This window comes from Melozone crissalis, unplaced genomic scaffold (genome assembly GCF_028551555.1).
Source record: "Melozone crissalis strain CALT ecotype California unplaced genomic scaffold, PUWL_Pcris_2 ptg000034l_1, whole genome shotgun sequence".
Classification (NCBI taxonomy): Eukaryota; Metazoa; Chordata; class Aves; order Passeriformes; family Passerellidae; genus Melozone; species Melozone crissalis.
The window spans coordinates 16,389,086-16,407,358 of record NW_026535812.1 but is presented as its reverse complement, the minus strand read 5'-3'; the positions used below and the strand labels follow the sequence as shown (position 1 = coordinate 16,407,358).

Here is an 18,273-nt window from a genome sequence, read left to right as displayed (position 1 = left end):
GGGCAGAGATGGGTACGTTTCATTTCCACCCAGCCCTCGCTGTGTACGACAGAGAACAAGCGGCTGCCTCTGCGGGGAAGGAAGCACGGAGAGAGCCGGGAGCGGCACAGCGCACACGGCACAGCTCGTCCCGCCTGCCTGGGCAGGGCACACAGCGGCTCAGCATGGCTCCAGGGGCCTCTAAGAAGTCGTGGGGCAGTGTGGAGGTGGCCCTGGTTGACCTCTGTGCCATCCTGCTCTGTTGTGGGCCGATGCTGACCTGCTGCCGCCGGGGTAGGTACAGGAGTGTGGCGGGCTCGCTGGCATGGCCATGTCGTTTGATGCTGGTGGAAAATGTCTAAGGGCTGGGAGCTTTGTAGTTAAAAATTGGCTCTGGCATCAAGAAGGCAGAAACCTCAAAGCTTTTGGGTATGTGCAGCTGAAGCAAAAGACTTGGGGATGCTTGGGGCAGAAATGGGATCAAAGGATGGAGAAGGGGACAGGACACCAGAGCTGTATTGTGACACAGTGGCGGTGGTTGGAGTTGGTGTTGAGTTTATGGATTTGCCAGTGGGGTGTGGGGTTTCCTTTCTAGCTCTTGTGGCTTCAGTCTGTGCCCTTGGGCTGCAACTCCTGGTTTGGACTTGATTGTGAGGGATCCTGGGTCCTTGCTCTGGGTGAACTTTGTGGCAGAAGGAGAGGTTGAAGGGAAGGTGTGAGTCTGGGCAGGGTGAGTGAGAGTTCTGATAAAGCTGATGAAGCCCTTTCCTTCCAGTCTGCTGTTTCTTTGGTGGATTCATGTACTTTTTGCCTTGTGGGTGGGCAGAGGGTTGGGTGTCCCTTGGAGCAGATGTTACCTCTGGAGCTGGGAAGATACAGGAAAACATGTAAACCCAACATCTACTTTCAGAAGTCATCTGAACGCTTCATTTATTGTTGGCAGCGGCACTAGTAGGAAATAAAGTTCTGAACCTGCCAAAAATTTCCTGTTAAACACAAGAAATCCAAAACATGGCAGAAATCCCATCTCTTGGTGTGGACACTGCCACAGCCAGTGCCGCCTGTGGGAATTGGGGGCACTTCTCTCCTTCCCTCCTCCTGTTTGGTCTCAACCCTCATTTCTCAGCCCAGTTTTCCATCTGATTTTGTATTTATTCACAGAATTTCCAGGTTCCTTTTCTGATTGGTGATGCTGACGTTATGGTCCTAAGGGCCTCAGGGCAGAGTTGGGGGGACGGGAGGGACTTTCTGACTCTGCGTGCAAGCCCTGGGGCTGCTTTTGGTGGTGATTTCTGAAAGGGAAAGGCAAATTTCCTTTGACAGAGACTTTTCAAGCCATGGTGGTTTGAATAGCTTGGTTGGGTCACCCTTGTGAAAAATGCTTCTTCCCACTTTTCATTGTTCTGAACAGAAATAGTTACAGCAGCTATTCTGCTGTGTGGGACTGGCTGGAGCAGGACACTGTGTGCCTGACCCACAGCATTCCCACCAGGCAGGATGGATGAACCCACCGGGATAATGGGCAGGGAAATGAGGTGAAGCAACAGGGCTGCTGCTAAAGCAGAGGAGCCTGTGGCTATGGCTGGCTGGATTCTGTGTTGGGAGCAGCCTGGCAAGCCCAGCTGGAACCCCAGGACCTGGCTGCCCACGCACACATAAGGAGAGGACAGGCCCCTGGAAAGGGATGGCACTGTAAGCTCCAGGTTGTTCTTCCCTGTCAGGTGGTCTCAGGCTGGAGATGACAAATACTGTGCCAGGGGCAGCCCCTGCCTGCTCTGAGCTCCCAGCATTGTGTAGTGGAGAGAGCCAGAGCATCCCAGCAGGCAGCCAGGCATGTGATGGGCTGAACCACAGGACACTGCCCCAGCCTGGGACTCTGTCCTCCTGCTCACTTTCAGAGTCAACCTCAGCTGGAGAGAGGATGACTCAGACATGAACATACAGCATATATTTAAAAATAATACAACCCCCAAAGTCTGTTTTCCCTGGTACAGGTGTTCAGTGCTAATTTTAGGTAGCCCAGAGCACAATTTGGTCTGCTGAAACCATTTCACAGTACAGTTGCTATCTCTGAGAGTCCCTCTCCAGCCAGCAGGCATACTTTTGCAATGGCAGAGACATGGAATGATGTACCTGCCCATGTACCAGAGTGATGATGTGGACTGGGCTTGCATCCCTGGCTCCCACACAGGGTATGGCTGTTTCTGAGACCTGTGCCTGCTGTAACCATGTCTGCTTCTTGTATCCTCTCTCCCAAACAGTGACCCTCTCCCCAGCAGTGTTAACTCGCCCTGAAGGTGACAAAGCCACGTTCTACTGCAATATCTCCATGGAGAATGACTCTGGTTCAGAGTACAGCCTCAATTGGTACAAGGAGACCAACCACAGCCAAGCCCAGAAAACTGCTGAGATCAGCCGATACAAGCCCACGACAGAGACAGAGAAGTACCGGCTTATCAACAGCACTCCTGTCTTTGAGATTGAGATCCTGAACCTCCACCAGAATGACTCAGGCTCCTACTACTGTGGACTGATCACCTTCTATGAGCCCGATAAAGTGATGGAGAGTAAGAGGGCCCAGCTGATAGTCACAGGTCAGCCTGGGGGCTGAGCTGATGGGGATGGGTCCCAAGATTGTTGTAGCACCAGGGGTTAAGGCAGGCAGTAACCTGCTGGCAGAGGACCTGACATGGGTCAGGAGAGCACAGCCCTGCCCTGTCCTGTCTCCTTTGCACCCTGGAGGACAAATGAGACCATGACAGCCTACCTGGCGCTGAGCCCTTTCTGAGGACGGCCCTATGTTCCCCTGCTGCCTTTCACAAGGACTGTAGAGGCCACGCTACACTCCTGACCTGCTGTTTTGTTCCCCCTTTTTTGAATGCCTATTGCAGCAGCCCCCCAGGTGAATGCTACTGACGAGCCGGAGATGGAGGAAGGCAGCCCCTCAGAGCACATCAAGGCCATGCTCCTGGGCATCCTCCTGCTGGCTGGAGTGGTTGTGCTGCTGATCTTCGGCTACCTCACCTTCACATACAGGAGAGGAGGTATGATTCCCCTGGAGGCCACACAAACCCAGTTTGGGACCTGGGGTCAGCCAGATGTCTGCAGCTGCCTGGGGTACATGGACTGGTTCAATGTGCTAAACTCAGCTGTGGCATGCCCCTGTGGGACAGATGTCTCCATGCTGGGAGGAGAGGGGTGCTTTGAGCTCTGCTTGCCCTTTGTAGAGCCCCCAGACCATGTGCAGTGGCTCTACACCACTCGTTAGTGTTGTGCCTTAGTGGTGCACTTGAATCCCTCCCATGCACCTTGCCCAGGTACCTTTGGAGCACCTCACCCTGCTGCAGCACAGGGCATCACCTCAGACACATCACAGGCACCCAAGGACTCACAGAGAGTTCTGCTGCACTCCACTAATCCCAGATTAAACCCTAGACTCTGGGCTGGGCTGATGTCTCACTTGTCCTTGTAATGCTCAGGGTGTTAGGCCCTGTGGACAAGGAGAGTGTGTGGTGAAAAGATTGTGGTGTCCAGTGCTCTTGGGTGGGGCACACAAAACTCCTCACTCTAACCAAGTGTGTTACTTTGCAGACGTGCAGAAACCACCGAGTGAAAACATGCCAGTGGTGAGTTTTCCGCCCTGCCACCCTGCTGTGCTGCAGGAGAGCACTATGGCATCACTGGGGCAAGGAGGATGCTGGGCCTTCCTTTATCAATTCTTCACAAGCATCTCACTTCTTCTGTCTTCTCTGCTGCTGCTTGATCTTTTCTGCACAGCTACAACTGCTTTTCTGCACCTGCAGCAGCACAGCCCCATCACAAAATCAAAATAAAACTACTGAAGATAGAATGTGACTCTCTAATCCAATTCTTCTTCAAAGCAGGCTTCTCTTTGACAGTGGATTGTGTTGCTGTAGAGAGTGGGAGGATGTTACCCTCCAATATATCAAGCTGAAATTTATTTTGCTGCAGCTGGTGCCTGTTTTCCTCTCTTTAGCCAGGCACCTCTAGGAGGGATCTGTTTCCATCTTCTCTCCAAGTCCATTCAGTAGGTGGCTGAAGGCAGTGAGTAGGTTGCCCTTTGCTCTCTCCTCTCTGGGCTGAGCAAACTCAGCCCTAGGCTCTTCTCCTGCACACCATCCACCTTGGAGCTCGATGGAGAGGTGGAAAGGGGCTCCTAGCACAGCCCTGCCTTCCATGGCCGGGCAGGCAGAGAGTCCAGCCTGCCTGCAGAGGCAGAGAGCTGAGACCCCAAGGCTCTTGGTGCGGTTCCTCTGTGCATGTGCTGCCCCAGGTCTGTGCATCTTTCTGCTGTGTTTCACTCTCACTCTCCCACGATGCTTCAGAGCTGATTTTGGCACTTGCTGTAAGAACGGGTTTGTGCTGGGGATGGTGGGTGCCTCTGGAGGCTGAACCACCACGATGGGGTTACCTTGCAGAAGGAAGAGAAGCCCCCCGTGGTGTTTGTATCCACTGTGGACTATGGTGTGCTGGAGTTTCAGCGGGACCAGCACAGCCCAGTGCCCTCCAAGACTCAGTCAGTTGAGCAGACTGAATACGCCACCATCATCTTCCATGAGGAGAAACCTGTCACACCGGAGCGCGGCAAGAAACACCGGGAGGAGAGGACTCGACAGCTGCCATCACTGCCCTGCTGAGGGCCAGGGTCCCTCCTCACCAGGGTGTGGGCATGAAGAGGCTGCTCCCGCCCCTCACTCTGGGAAAATCCAGCATATCATGACTAAAGCAACAGAGATGCTGCTGCTGCTGCTGCTGGAGTTGATATTGAACAGTCCTTGCCACAGTGTTGTTGTGGCCATGGGGTGGGTACCACAGGATCAGGAAGGTCCCTGCTGTGCTCCATGTGCTGCCTCTTCACTCAGGGCCGGCAGAATGGGCTGGGGCAGAGCAGTGATGCCAACAGGTCTGTCCCAAAGGTGACTTACAGTATTCTACCTCCACCCAGTGCTCTCTGGAGTAGCCATGCTGCTTCCCTGCCCTAGGTCTGAGCCAACTATCACAGCATGACTTGAAGAAAGTGCTGGAGGTCAAAACTGGAGTGAATCCTGTGAGATGCTGCTCACAGGAGCCAAAGCTTCTTGCTCGGAGCAGAGGCTGCCCTATGTACCGCTATTCAGAAACCCCTGAGAAGCAGGCAGCTGGTCTTCTGCCTGTCTCCAAGCATTTTCCTCCTCTACATGAGGGGTAATCTACCCCTGTGTCCCTCCCTCCCCAGGTGGGAGTCAGATATGGCCGTGGGGGTGAATAAAGAGTTTTGCATCCAGGAGTTTGTTGACTCGTGATGGCAAGTGCGTGGGCAGGCAAATAACGGCTCTTGCAGTGCAGGGCAGAGCTGGGAGGTGGCAGCATCTGTTGTGGTTCCTGGGCCTCTCCGTGACATATGCAAGCTGCTCTTCCACAAAGCTGCTCTTAAGAATTTAGAGAGGTCAATGCTCATTTTCTCCTTGCCCCTGTCTGAGCTGGTCACCCAGGCATGGCTGCCAGCCAACATTCTTCCTAATCAGGCTTGTCTTGGGGCACACACCCACTCCATGGGGATGAGCATCCCTGCTGTGCCAGGGGTCTGGCTGCCATTAGCCAGGGCAAAGCTCATACCGTGGTGCTCAGTGCAGCTTTTTTGGCTTCAAACTTCCACTTTCTCTCTTGAAAGAGATGTGCTACGTGCCAGAAACCAGAGCGGAAAGAAATGACAGCTGCTTGAGAGAGGAGAAACCCCAGTAAGGAGTGGCTTTGGAGGCAGCAGAGGCTTGCCAGGAGAGTGTGAAACTCAGTGAAAACTGAGAAGAGTCACTTGCATCTTACACTTTGGCAGCACTGTCAGCAGGTTTCTTCCTCCCTTACCCCCCAGTAAAACCAGTGCAGCCTTGTGGGAGCAAACCTGGGCACTGGGGGAAGGGGTGAGGCAAGCCAGGCACCATATCTTGTACTCTGTGGGGACTGGAAAGTCCATGAGAAACTTTCAGAGGGGACTAGATGGGATAATTATCCATTTGGGATAGCTTTCACCTTTCTTCAGGGTAAGACAGTGGACGGGGTGTCCCCTTTGGTCCCCAGTGCTGCTGAAGGCTCCCAGTAGCTTCCACGGGCAGTGCCATAACTGCCCATAACTCGCATAACTCATGGCAGTTCATGGTTCAGCCCATCGGGGCTGTTTGCCAGCAGCAGCCCTGCTCCTTGCCCCAGCAGCTCTGACAAAGACCTGCTGTGGCCAGCAGGCCCCAGCAAACGAGGCAGGAGGCAGCTGCAGCGGGAAAGTGGGAGCTCAGTCAGCACTTCTGCGTTTTGCTTTCCCATCAGACACGACACTGACATAGCTGAGAGGGTGGACCCTGCTTCATATTTTCCATCCTGCCTCTCAGGCAGCAGAGGTGCCAGATCTTCAGCACTTCCTGCACTCCCTGGCTGCAGCTATGACTCCTCCAGGTGCAGTTGGGGCTGAGTCCTTTTTTCTCTGGTTGGATGGTGGTCTGCAGCTGACCAGAGGCTCCCAAGCCATCCAGTGGGGTTGGAGGTGTAGCAAAAGCATCTCCCACTGCCTTTTGGGATGGGAGAGCATCCAGCCTGCCGCAGTGCCTGTGTCCCTCCAATCCCCATCAGCCTGGCTACAGTCCTGCCCATTGCAGGGAGGAAGGCTGGGGCCTCAAGATGCATGGATTGAGTGCTGGGGATGCTCCAGGCTGCCAGACACCATCTCCCATCCCTGCTTGGAGCACAGGATGCCCAGCACTAACAGACATGAGCTGTACTCCCCTGCACCTGGCCTGGCACTGGCTGTGCTGTCTGAGCATCCCCAGACCAAGCAGTGCCCTGAGATGGGTGTCAGGCCCCACACCCCAGTGTCCTTCTTGGGAATGGGGAATCAAGTGTGCACACAAGTGCAAGCACACACAAATGCTCATGACGCAGAGATGTGCAAACTAGTCACCAGACAAACTTGTGTGCACACCCCCAGATTTGCACAGCTACTGGTGCAAATACCACCCTCCTGCAGACACACATCCCCTCAGGCCCCCATCCCTGTGCCACAGCTTCTGCTGAGCTGGGACCCAGGACCAGCCAGGGGAGGCTGTGTGTGCTGGAGCTGCTGCATTTCCTGTGCAGTCTGGTCTGGCAGTTAGAGCAGCGGCTTCCGACCGCGGGCACCCCCGAGGAGCGGCTGCCACCACCTCAATGCCAAAATGCTTCGTCAGCCCTCTGAAGCCACACACCCTCTGAGACCTCTGGAGAGCCTCAGCCTGGTCCTACACTAGGGTCCTGATGATGAGCAATGGCCAGAGCCCTCTGGGAGACCTCAGAGAGCTGGGACTGGTCCCTGTCAGCATCTGCAGGAAGCTGGATGTGTGGCAACATGCCTGGGCTATACCTAAACAAGCAAAAACCTCTTACATGATGCTTGAGAGCCAGCCTGGCTCCTTACACATCCCAGCCTTGATTAAAGGTGGTTGGAAACAACATTTGAGCAAGCTTCTCTTCAAGAAACCTGAACTCATAAACCATGTCTTGGGAAAACTGGACAGGTGGATGAAGATGGAATGGAAATCCTCTCCTGCACATTGCAGCTGTGTCTTTGAGGAGACCCATGCCATGAAACAGCAAATCACTGTTCCTGAGCACCAGGGCATTGCCGGTGTTGAGGGGAGAAGGGGTGGTCAGGCTGTAGGACAGCAGGGTCAGTTTCAAGTGAGCACTGTCCTGGTCACTGGGATGTCTCAGAAGTTTTTGATTAGGACAGGTTGGACTGGAGGTGATGCATGAGGTATGTGGGTTATTTGTCCACTGGGTTCATGAGATGGCTTGTGGGTGGGACTGGTCTGTCAGGAACTGTGGTGTGGGAGCATTGCCATGATCTTGACTATCTGGGAAAGAGACTGTTGTTCCTGGAAGAGAAAGGCTGGAGGGAGCTGATGGGTGCTGTGCTTGGTGGTGAGAGGGGTGGGCTGCTGTGCAGGCTGCCTGGACCCCTAACCATGGCCAGGCTGCACAGCTCTGGTGTGTCCTGAGGGGTCTGGGTCCACAGCATCTCCTCCATCCTGTCCCACCGAGAGTCTCACCCTACCTGTCACTGAGCTGTTGTAGCTTACAGAGTATCTGTGTTTCCTCCTCCCGCCCTCATTCTGCTTTCTCTAGTTTTGCTTTGAGTTGCCTCCAGAGTTTCTTCTCCTCTCTCTTCTTCCCTTTGGTAGGATGTGATGCTCAATGAGGAGCTGACAGTCCAGATCCTGGTGCATGGGGCTTGGAGGGCCAGGCAGGAGCCCTGTGCCTGCCTGCTCCTCTGTCCCAAGGCCAAACTCTCTGCCCACGGTGCTGGCACAGAGCCTTGTTGGAGGGAGTTGAGTTCACCCCTTATGCCTGGAAGGACCATCACTGAACAAGGAGCCTAATGTGGAGTGATACCTGCCCATATCTTCACATCCATTTGCCCCCTTAAATCTCTCCATTGCTGAGCATCCCTCTCTATCCCAGAAGTCCAGGATGATGGGGCAATGTGCCCTCTCTACAGCCCAGCTTGGGCATAGCCCTATTTCCTGAGGTACTGATCCTTCTTTCCTCAAATCCACCCTTAGACAGGTGGACCCTTCTGCTCCAAGGGTTCAGCTGTGCAGACAGTCCAGCATGGAAGGGAACCTGTAGCCACTGCTTGTCCCTAGAGCTGGTGGGCTTCACCATGACTAGGGGTGACAACCATTCATTGTCAAACGCATCAAGGTTGGAGGGGGACTGAGGCACAGAGAGCTGTCATGGAGCCGTGTCCCAGGAGGATATGAATGTCCAAAATTCACTGTCTGCTTCACGGAAGCAGAAAAAAGAGGATCCGGGAAATTCTAGATGAGTCAACCTGCCTCAATACCCAGAAACCTGCTGGAACAAATTACCACCAAGTGGCAAACACTGACAGGGCAGTGCTGGGGCTGAGAACACAGATTTAGCTGGAACTTGTGTCAAACCATCCTCATTTTCTCTTCATTAGGGTGACAGACTGGGTACCATAGGGAAAGCAGGAGTGATGCTATCTTTGTGCTACCTTACATGACATTCTCATAAGCAAATGAGGAAATGGGAAATTCTGCCACTGTGGGTGGACGGATTCTCAAGAAGCTCTATCCCATGAGCAGTTATCAATAACTTGTGCAGCAGACACATCCAACAGAGATTTTCTGGGTAAGCCAGGCTCATATGAAAGCAAGATGCTATTGAAAGAGGGTGTAAAGGCTGTTTGGATGGGGAATTAGAAACTGAATTCACCCTGATGACCTAGAGAAACGAGCAAAAATTTCCTGAAAGAATGACTGATGGAAAAGAATTGGGTGTGTTCAGGAAAAAATGAGGGAAGTCTTCAGAATGGGAAAAAGCCTCAGTATGAAGCAAGCAGTGAGAAGTGTTTAGGGTTCTGCCCTGTTGCTTAGATGTCAGTTCATCTGTCCTGTAAACCTTGATGTGCCCATGGACACAGCATCCCCACTGCTGAGGGGATGTTCCTTTCTGCAGTCCTGCATGGGGTCTGGGGTTGAATGCCCCTTTCTGCCCTTTCCAGGGACTGCTGGCAGGATGGAGCCACCAGGGTATGGGGTGACCCATGCCAAAGGAAGGGATGGCTGTCCCAGTAGGAAAGGGGTGCATGTGGGCCAAGGAGAGTCCTTATGGGCAATGTGGGCACTTTGTCCCTTGGCTAGAAGAGTGGGGAATGTGGAGACTGACACATAGTGAGAGATGAAGAGGAGGAGAAAGAACTTCGGGAAACCTTCCTGTGCACACAGAGGCGGCTCACCCAGGGGTGGGAGCTCAAGTCAAAAATAATTTTGTGCTGTGCAAAAACAGCAGGGAAATTACCACTGAGGCTGCACCTTGTGTGCTTCCTTCACGCATCCCACGGAGCAGCCATGGCCAGTGTGCTGGAGTGAAGAGGATTGGCAGGGTCTGACCCTGGCAAGGGCTGCCAGCCCAATGAGGTCACACTGTGTGCAGGACAGAGCTTGTCCCCACTCCCTGCTGAGGCCAGGCTGTGGGGAGATCCTGTAGGAACAGTTTTTTGTTTCCAGGCAGGTACTGATAAGCAGCAAGGTGCTTGGGCAGAGCCGGGAGGTGTGTGTGAAATGGAACAGGATGTCGAAGCAATTTCGTCTCTGTGGGCTGTTCTAGGAAAGTCCCTTTAGTAGAGGCAAGTCAAAAGCTTTAATAGAGGGACCAGCACTCGGCTGTGTCAGAGATGACTGTGAGGGCTCAGCACACTGTGGGTCGTGATTTGAGTTGTGTTGCCATGACGTAGCAGGCACTGGTTTCCATCACAGCCAGGTTTTGAAGGCAGGAACCTGTTCCTACACCAGGAACCAGGTATGCCACTGTATCCACACTGAGCAATGTGCCAGAGGGGCAGTGTTTTGGCCCCTGGGGTAGGGAGTGTGGGGAGTGGTGCCTGTCCTGTGGGGAGGATGCCTTGTGTCAGCAGGCTTGAAGAGGAAGAGCTGGGCTGAAACCACAGATCCTTGTTTGGGTGATTATGAGATTGTCCCCAGGGGGTTTCTCCTCCTTAAAATAGCTGGAGATGTTTAACACAGGCATGCCCTAGATATAAAAGGAAGGTGTCAAAACCTTTAGGTCTTTCCTGCATTCAACTCATCAAGGTAAATCTTGGATAATAACACAGAAGGGGTCAAGTGGACAGGCAGATGCTGCAGGGTGGGCCTCCATCCTTGTCACTGTGCTGTTGGCTGGGTCCCCATGCCATGCTTGGCCATGGTGCCAGCTGTGAGGCCAACCCTTTCCCTATTTAGCTCCACCTTCAGCACCATGAGATTTGCAGCCCTGAAGACCCCTCTGTGGCAGGATATATGAAGGGGTTTTCTGTAATGAACCTATGGACATGAGAGCCCCAGGGAAAGGAGTGATAGGAGGCTGTAAAGATCTACTGCTTCATCTCTTCCTCCTCATGCACCAGCCCTGAGCCAGGGATGTCCCCCGGCTCCTTTCTGTGAACATTGAAAACACTGGTGGGGTGATCCCTCCTTCACTGCCCCAGCCCAAGCAGGACCCAATGAACCCATGACAAGGGTCTTGGCAAGGGGGTGACTCAGGGTCTATCCATAGGTGAGGGCTTTCTTCATAAGCCTCCTGAAGACCTTGTCTTGGCTTCTCTGCTTCCAAGCACTTTCTGGCCTTCCAGTCCTGCTCCAGATGATGGCATCAAGGTGTAATTGAGAGTGGAAGGAACCACAAAGAAGGAAAATGTGGAAGCTGAAGGTTTGCTCTGCCCTGGGATCTCCTAGGGTCTCCTGCCGCCGCTGTCACAGGAGGTGCAGGGCACGTTGTGAAGGTGTTACAGGGCTCTTGGTACAAAGGACTTGCTGCTTTTCCCTTCCAGCAGCAAACATCAGAGCCTCCCTGCCAGGCTGTAGTTCCTGGGATTTACCTACATGGACTGTCTGTAGTTAAACCTGCCTTATCAAGAGCTTTCTCAAACTCAAGTCCTGTTATCATTTGGCATCTTATCTAACCTGCTTTCCATCCTGCATTGCTCTCCATGGGATTTCCTGGGGGACCTGTGCACCCTGAGAGGGGTGAGCTGGGAGGCAAGGGCAGCAGGCAGCCCCAGCCCTGCTGTTTATACCTTGCCTGGGTGCTCTCAGCTCAGAGCACACCTCATCTCTTTTGGTTTTATGCACTATGCTGTCCTCCCCAACTTTCCACCCTGAAGTTTCATCTTAGGCCTTTTTCTGCTCAAATTGGCTGAAAATAGGTAAAAATAGCCCATGGTTGGTGGCAGCTACTGAGATAGATAAGGTTATCTGGAGCTTTATCAGCTGCTGAGTCCTGCATTTTCGATGGGTTTCACTTTCATTATTCCTAAGCCGGGCAAATCTCTCTTAAATTCCCCCCACTGCCATGAATGTGATGGGCGTGGGCAGCCTGGCAGGGGGTTTGGTTTCCAGTCTTTCTGCCCATGGACAGAGCAGCATTGTGGCTTTCCAAGGTCAGGAGTTCATGTACGTATATTGAGGAAATCCGCTTTGTCCTTGCTTTAGGAGACATTTCACCTGGCCAAGACCTGGTGCAGTGTCAGCAGAGACTGTTGACCCAGAGATTGGGATGGGGTGGTGCTGCTCATGCAGGAGCAAAGGTTCCCCTCTCCAAGCACAAAAACATTGTACAAGGAGGGAAAGTATAGGGAAAAGGCAGTTGCACATGTGCATTCAGAAGCTGCATGCTTGACTTGCAAGCTTGGTCGCTACCCCTTCCCCAGCTTCAAGTGGAACTATGAGCACGTGGCAGAACATTTTTGCAGTGAAGATTGAAGAAATGCACGTAACAGATCCGTGGACACTTCTGGAGGATGATGCCCTGCAGGTGCAGGCCTGCAAGCCTGGCTGGAAGGAGTTTATGCCGCGCCATGCTCCTGGGAGGTAGGGGGCTGCTGATGGACCCTGTTGGAGGGGGATCAGGGTTGATGGGTTGCCATATGGACCTTTTCCTTTTTCAAAATTTGCTTGCAGGAAATGGGGTTTTGAGCAAAAGGGGGAGTTTGGAGGTGGATGAGGCTGTGAAGGGTTTCTTAATTTTTGTTTGAATCTCGGTGGGTTATTGCCAAACTGGAAAACATGATATTTGGAGGGGAGAATAGTTCAGCAGGAGAATAGGTCCAAAGGGCAGCTGCTATTTGGCCAGAATTTCTCTATGTCATTGTTAAGATGAAAAGAGCTCCTTCAGCAAGTAGGGGGAGTTATACCTCACTAGAACCAAATCTTCTGGGTTTGCACTCAGGGGGTGAGGACAGGGAGAATCACTGTGTTCTGGGACATGGGGTGATGCCTCAGCAGCCCCTGCACCTGCACCAGGCTGAAGGGCCTTGGGCAAAGGGAGGCTGTGGCTCTGCATTGCTCATGGGAAGCCCCATTCCAACCATTTCCACCCTGGGCATTGCTCAGACACCTTGCCTGAGTGGCAGCAAATGAAGACCTTTGTTGCCAGCCCCCATGCAGATTGTGCAAGATGAAGAGCTGTGGGCTGCACACCTTTTGGCTCCTCAAGATATCTTTGCACCTGCCCTGTACCCTCCACCCACACCTTCCTTCTATTTTGCTTTTTATTGTCTTACCCAGTCTTGGGCTTGATGCTGGCTTTCTGCTGAGCTGCGATGAGCCAGCACGGGTGAGAGGCTGCAGTCCCAAATAGGGACCTGATGCTACCCATCCCAAGGGCCCCTGCTTTTGGCAGTGGGGCCAGGATCCCAAAAGACAGCCTGGCTTCTGAAATCTTTAATGCTGGGGCCAGCCCTCAGCTCACATCTGTGGTGAATTTCCCAGACAGGCATCATGCTGTCAGGGGGAGGACAGTTTGGTGTAAAGCTTGCATGAGTGAAGTTAGTCCATAGTCTGTGTTAACCCTTGTCCCTACTGACTGTGCTGAAAGCCTCTAGCTCAGCATGGGGCACCTGGGATGAGCTGGTCTCCTCTTTGCCCTGACAGGTTTCAGTGTTCCCAGTGCTTTTATAACTGGTCTTCTGCCAAAGTGCACATCGTGTTCCACATGTACCACGGCCCAGGCTGGGGCACGGTGTGGATGCGGATCTTTCGCCAGAAGTGCAGGCGCTGCCCTAACTCCCAGCTGGAGGATCCTCAGTTCAGCCCGGACACTGTGGAGACAATTCTGCACAACCTGGTGATAAAGATCCTCCAGTATTTCTACAAGAAGCCTGTCCAGCCCTCTGACCTCCTGGAAGTCGTGGTGGATAGACCAGTGACGGGGCCACATGACTGTGCCCACTGCGAGGCCTGCGAGCTCGGCATTTGCAACAGGTCACAGAGGGCCCCGGCACTGGATGCCTGGAAGCCCTTGATGGGTGAGGACAAGGCCAGGATGCACAGCAGCAAGCCATGGCTGGCCTGGCCTTCAGATGTCTGGAAGTCCTTAACAAATACGGGGGAGGCTGGAACCCATCACACGGAGCCATGGTCATCCCTGGGTTCAGATGACTGCAAGCCCTTGGTTGGTGTGGACAAGGCCAGGACCCATCACACTAAGTTGAAGTCAGCCCCAACACAAGTTGCCCGGAGTAAAACAAAAACCACGACATCTCAGACCCTGAAACACCAGGGCTTAAGGCCCCATGAAGCCTCGACCCACCACCCCTCACCCTCCAACAGCAACTCAAGGCCCCATGAAGCCTTGGCCCACCTCCCCTCACCCTCCAACAGGAACTTCTCCTGGAAATGGTGCTGCTGCATTGGCAGTTCTTTGCTCGGTGTTTTGGCACTGATCATCTTCGTTGTGCTTTATTTGACCATCATGTAGAGGGACCTGGAGATCACAGAGAGGAGCTGGGGTGATGGATAGGGAAACTGATGAACTGCCTGGAAAACTGGATACCCAAGGCCAGCCCTTGCTCTTGGCTCAGCAAGCTCCCCAGCTCCTGGTGGCATGGGAGCACACTAGAATGCCTCAGCCAGGCACCTTACCCAACAACCTCTGGAAGACTGATGGGCCTGGTGGATTCTTACGAGACATATTCTGTATGAGGATGAATCTCCCAGCTACCCCATGCACAGGATGAGGTTTATTACTTGCAGGAACAAAACAACCTCCTTCTCCTCAGCCCAGGAATGCATTTGTGCTTTTTAATGTCTCAAAAGCCTTTTCTAGGTGTGTGTGGGCATCTTGAAGGGAAGCTTGGGGCTGTTTTTATCTCCCAGGGTGCTCTGCTTTCAGAGAGGCATATGCCCAGTCTGTCCTGCTTTGGCCAGCTGTCTGGGTACCCTGCAGAGGGAGCAAAGGGTGCCAAACTTGGCAAGTGCAAGAAGGCTGTGGCAGCAAGTCCGAAGTCTAGGCCCCAGTTATGCAGAAATTGCAAATATTGGGCTACAAAGGGGAAGATGCAGACTCTTGCCTTCTGCTACTTCACCCTTCAGGGCTTTAGGGACCTGGTGGGTGACATAAGGCTGGGAGGAAACATGCTGTCCCCATGCAGCCTAACACCCTGACTCTCACCTTCCCTGCAGGGCAGCTGGGCTCCTGCAGAACTTACCTGTGGGCACAGCATGTCCTGTGGCCACAACTGATTTCAGCTGGGATGGAGAAAATTTTCTTCTTTGTAGCTGTTACTGCACTGTACTTCAGATTTAATATGGGAATAATAATGTTGCTAGCACACTGATGTTTTAGTAATTGCAAGTAGTGCTTACTCTAAGTCCAGGACTTTTCTGTTTCCTGTGCTCTGCCAGTGGAGCAGGTGCACAGGGAGCTGGGAGCGAGCAAGGCCAGGACATATGACCAGAGCTGGCCCAAGGGACTTTGCACACCATAGATCATGCTGCTCAGTGGATAAACTGGAGGAGTTGGCTGGGATGGGCTGATTGCTCTGGGGGATGGGCTGGACATCGGTCAGAGGGTGGTGAACAACTGTAGTGTGCATCTCTTGTCTTTATTATGTCTCTCTCTATCTCTCTGTTCATGATTGTTATTATTATTAATATTTACTTTATTTCAATTATCAATTGAAATATTGTTCTTATCTCAATTCACAGACTTTACCCTTTTCCAATTCTCCTCCCCATCCTTCTAGGGCAGGGTGGTTTGACTGAGTGAGAGGTTGTGCTGTACTTAGTTACTGGCTGAACTTAAACCACAGCAACATGAATAAACTTTTGAAATAGCCTGTAACCTGTACATCACAAGCCCCAAACACAACCATGGTTACCAAGATCTGTCTTCTCCGGGACCCTGGGGTGAGCAAGTGGTGTTGGGGGGGCATGGTGTGCCCTGTGACAGAGAGCATTGTGAGGGCTGTCACCTGGGAGTGCACTGGTGACACCAGGGATGGGAAATCCACCTCCATGGGGTCACAGGAGAATCCAGGAGATGCAGCCATGCTGCTTACCTGAGTAGCAGAGTTGAATTGACAACCTCCAAACAACTTTGGGTACTGAAATAGATTTTAAATCTGTCAAATTAGTCCAACAAGAAGCAGACCTGCAGAACCACTGAGGCAGCTGTATCCGTCCTCCCCTTGCTTTGCAAATGATTTGATGCTGAAGATGGGTATGATATTAAAGATTTTGTGACTGAATTAGTGGAAGAATGATGGACCAAAGGAAAAAAAATAACCAAACTCAGTGTGGCTCACACAGCACCAATCCCTGGCTGTGCAGCTTCCCATGTGCTGTCCTCTCCTCCCTGCTGTACCTTGAAGGGCCCTTTATGCTGCTTTTTCTGCTACTGTAAAGTTCATCTTTATTCTCAGCTAGGCAACCTGCAGGCTATTGGTTAAAAAATAAATATAACAAGAAATTGGTTAAAAAAATAAATATAACAAGAAAAGACTGTGTATTCTAGACGCCGTGTGGATTTGGTTTCTTAAGTGCTCTAACCTGCCTCTGTCCCACCAACCCTTCTCTTCAGCAGCGCCTTCTCTGCAGCCGCAGCAGCCCTGGCCATGGAGCCACCAGATGGAGCTGCAGGTCTCCGGCACTGCTCCGGGAACCACTGGGACCAGTGACCCGCCAGCCCTGGGAGGGGACAGCATTCCCCGCATGGGGGACGCCCTCCCTCCTGTTTCTGTGGCCAGCTGCTGCCCCCCAGAGCCCACCCTGAGTGTGTCCAGGGTTGGTCTGTGGCTGAGTGGCTCCGATGGGTGCTCTGCTGTGCTCGGATGAGGCTGATCCTGCAGCCCGGACCAGCTTCCTTCCCTCCTCTGCTGCGAGCAGCCCGCCCCTCCCCGACAGCAAAGACACGGCCGAGTTTCCTGCTGCCATTGCCCACAGCCCTCTCTTTCCATGCTGAGGATTTCCCAGCCCCAGGGACCGTGTCCGGGCTGTCTGTGCCTCCCCAGCCACCCAGATGCCGAGGGGGAACTCCCTCCCCTCTGCTCGAGATGCCAGCTCTGGTGGAGACTACATCCCTGCAGGATGGGCAGACCCACTTCTTGCTCCCCTGCAAGCCTTTTACACATCTCCTGTGCTCCCCCATCCATGGCTTTGTGTGAATATTCTCCTTTTCCCCTGGTCCCCTCCTTGCTGCTGCCTTCTTGCCTGCCTGTGTCCTCATCCTGTGCAAGCATGTCCCCTCCCTCATGCAGCCCCTTCATCTCCTCCCCAGTCCTCAGAGCCACATGTGCATGAATGGGCTTCTCAGCCATGGCCTCGTTTTTGGGGTTCTTTCCAGGATACCCCTTTCCAACATGCAGTTGTGACCATGACTAGTTTCTGAGCAAACTGCCTTAAAATTCTTCTTTCTGGGGCTCCTGGCACTTTTGGGTTCAGAGCAAGCACTCCTGGCCTGGCTGTCATGGGAGCAGTGAGCCCATCCCAGAGGATGAAGGAAGAAGGATGCTCACTCTGTGGGTTCTGTGCAGGTCCTGTCTGCCCCCCCCCGGTCTGTCTGAGACTGGGCTCTGCTACAGCCAGCTCTCAGCTCATGCCTGGCACTCGCAGCCAGGGACAGCAAAACTTCACCCAGGGATGTTTTGCTGGCTTTTCACCACAGCCAGACTGATAAATAGCTGTCTCCACGCCTGTCTCCCTGGAGAGAAGCTCTCACCACTCCGGCAGGTTGCGAGGTGCCAGAAATGCAGAGCCCATTGTTGGTCTCACTTTTGTCCTCAGCTGCCTGTCCCCAGCCCCCTGCAGCCACCACAGTGCCCGTGGGTCACTCGGGGCTGGCACAGCTTGGTGAGCAGGGAGCGAGGGCTGGGCTGGGTCGGGATTTCCCGGCAGAGCTATTGACGGGAGGCGGGGAGAGTCTGTATTCACCAGCGGTCTGTTAAAGGGCAGCAATATTTTATAATGTGCCCCAGGGCTGTCTAGGCTCAGATCTCATAGATGATGGTTTAATGCTCAGGGGACCAGGCCTTTATTTTGCTTTTTCTCTGTCCTCTCCTCTACTCCCGTGATGTCTCTGGAACTGTTGGCGGACCTGTGAGCCAGCCAGACCCACCATCCTCCTCCCTGCCATTAGTGCAGAGGAGCCTGGTGCTGTTTTTCAGTTCTGTGTCATAGGAAAATAGGGATCAATAACCCAGCTCCCAGCCCTGGGTGCAGGCGCATGGGAGGAAACAGCCCCCATTATTTTAAGCTCCCTCCAGAGTGGAGATTCTCACAGTCTCTGATGCAGAGATGTCCGGCAGAGTTTTGTCCCTGTCTCAGCTCACAGGCAGATCCTCTGCTGTGAAGACATTCTCCTTCAGTCCAACAATGAGTGGGAATGGGCTGATTTTTCACACCTTTTAAACAAACCTCATATTGTTTCCCTCATGTCAGTTGAACCCAGACTTAATTGCTATTCTCAGCA

At 53.1% G+C, this 18,273-nt stretch overlaps 1 protein-coding gene across 1 annotated transcript; it reads left to right on the top strand.

Moving 5' to 3' along the window:
• The first annotated feature begins 149 nt into the window (after positions 1 to 149).
• Positions 150 to 4,637, top strand: PDCD1 (programmed cell death 1). The gene is made up of 5 exons (XM_054283080.1): positions 150 to 273; positions 2,241 to 2,573; positions 2,871 to 3,023; positions 3,571 to 3,605; positions 4,419 to 4,637. Exons 1-5 carry the CDS (start codon positions 165 to 167, stop codon positions 4,635 to 4,637), a joined length of 849 nt encoding a protein of 282 aa, XP_054139055.1. The 5' UTR covers positions 150 to 164.
• The last annotated feature ends 13,636 nt before the right edge of the window (positions 4,638 to 18,273 follow it).

Excerpts from the sequence above, each read along its gene's own strand:
- PDCD1 (XM_054283080.1), top strand. The coding sequence starts at position 165 with ATGGCTCCAGGGGCCTCTAAGAAGTCGTGGGGCAGTGTGGAGGTGGCC. Across the intron at positions 3,024-3,570 it reads CTTCACATACAGGAGAGGAG|ACGTGCAGAAACCACCGAGT; the intron begins GTATGATTCCCC and ends GTTACTTTGCAG. Across the intron at positions 3,606-4,418 it reads CGAGTGAAAACATGCCAGTG|AAGGAAGAGAAGCCCCCCGT; the intron begins GTGAGTTTTCCG and ends GTTACCTTGCAG.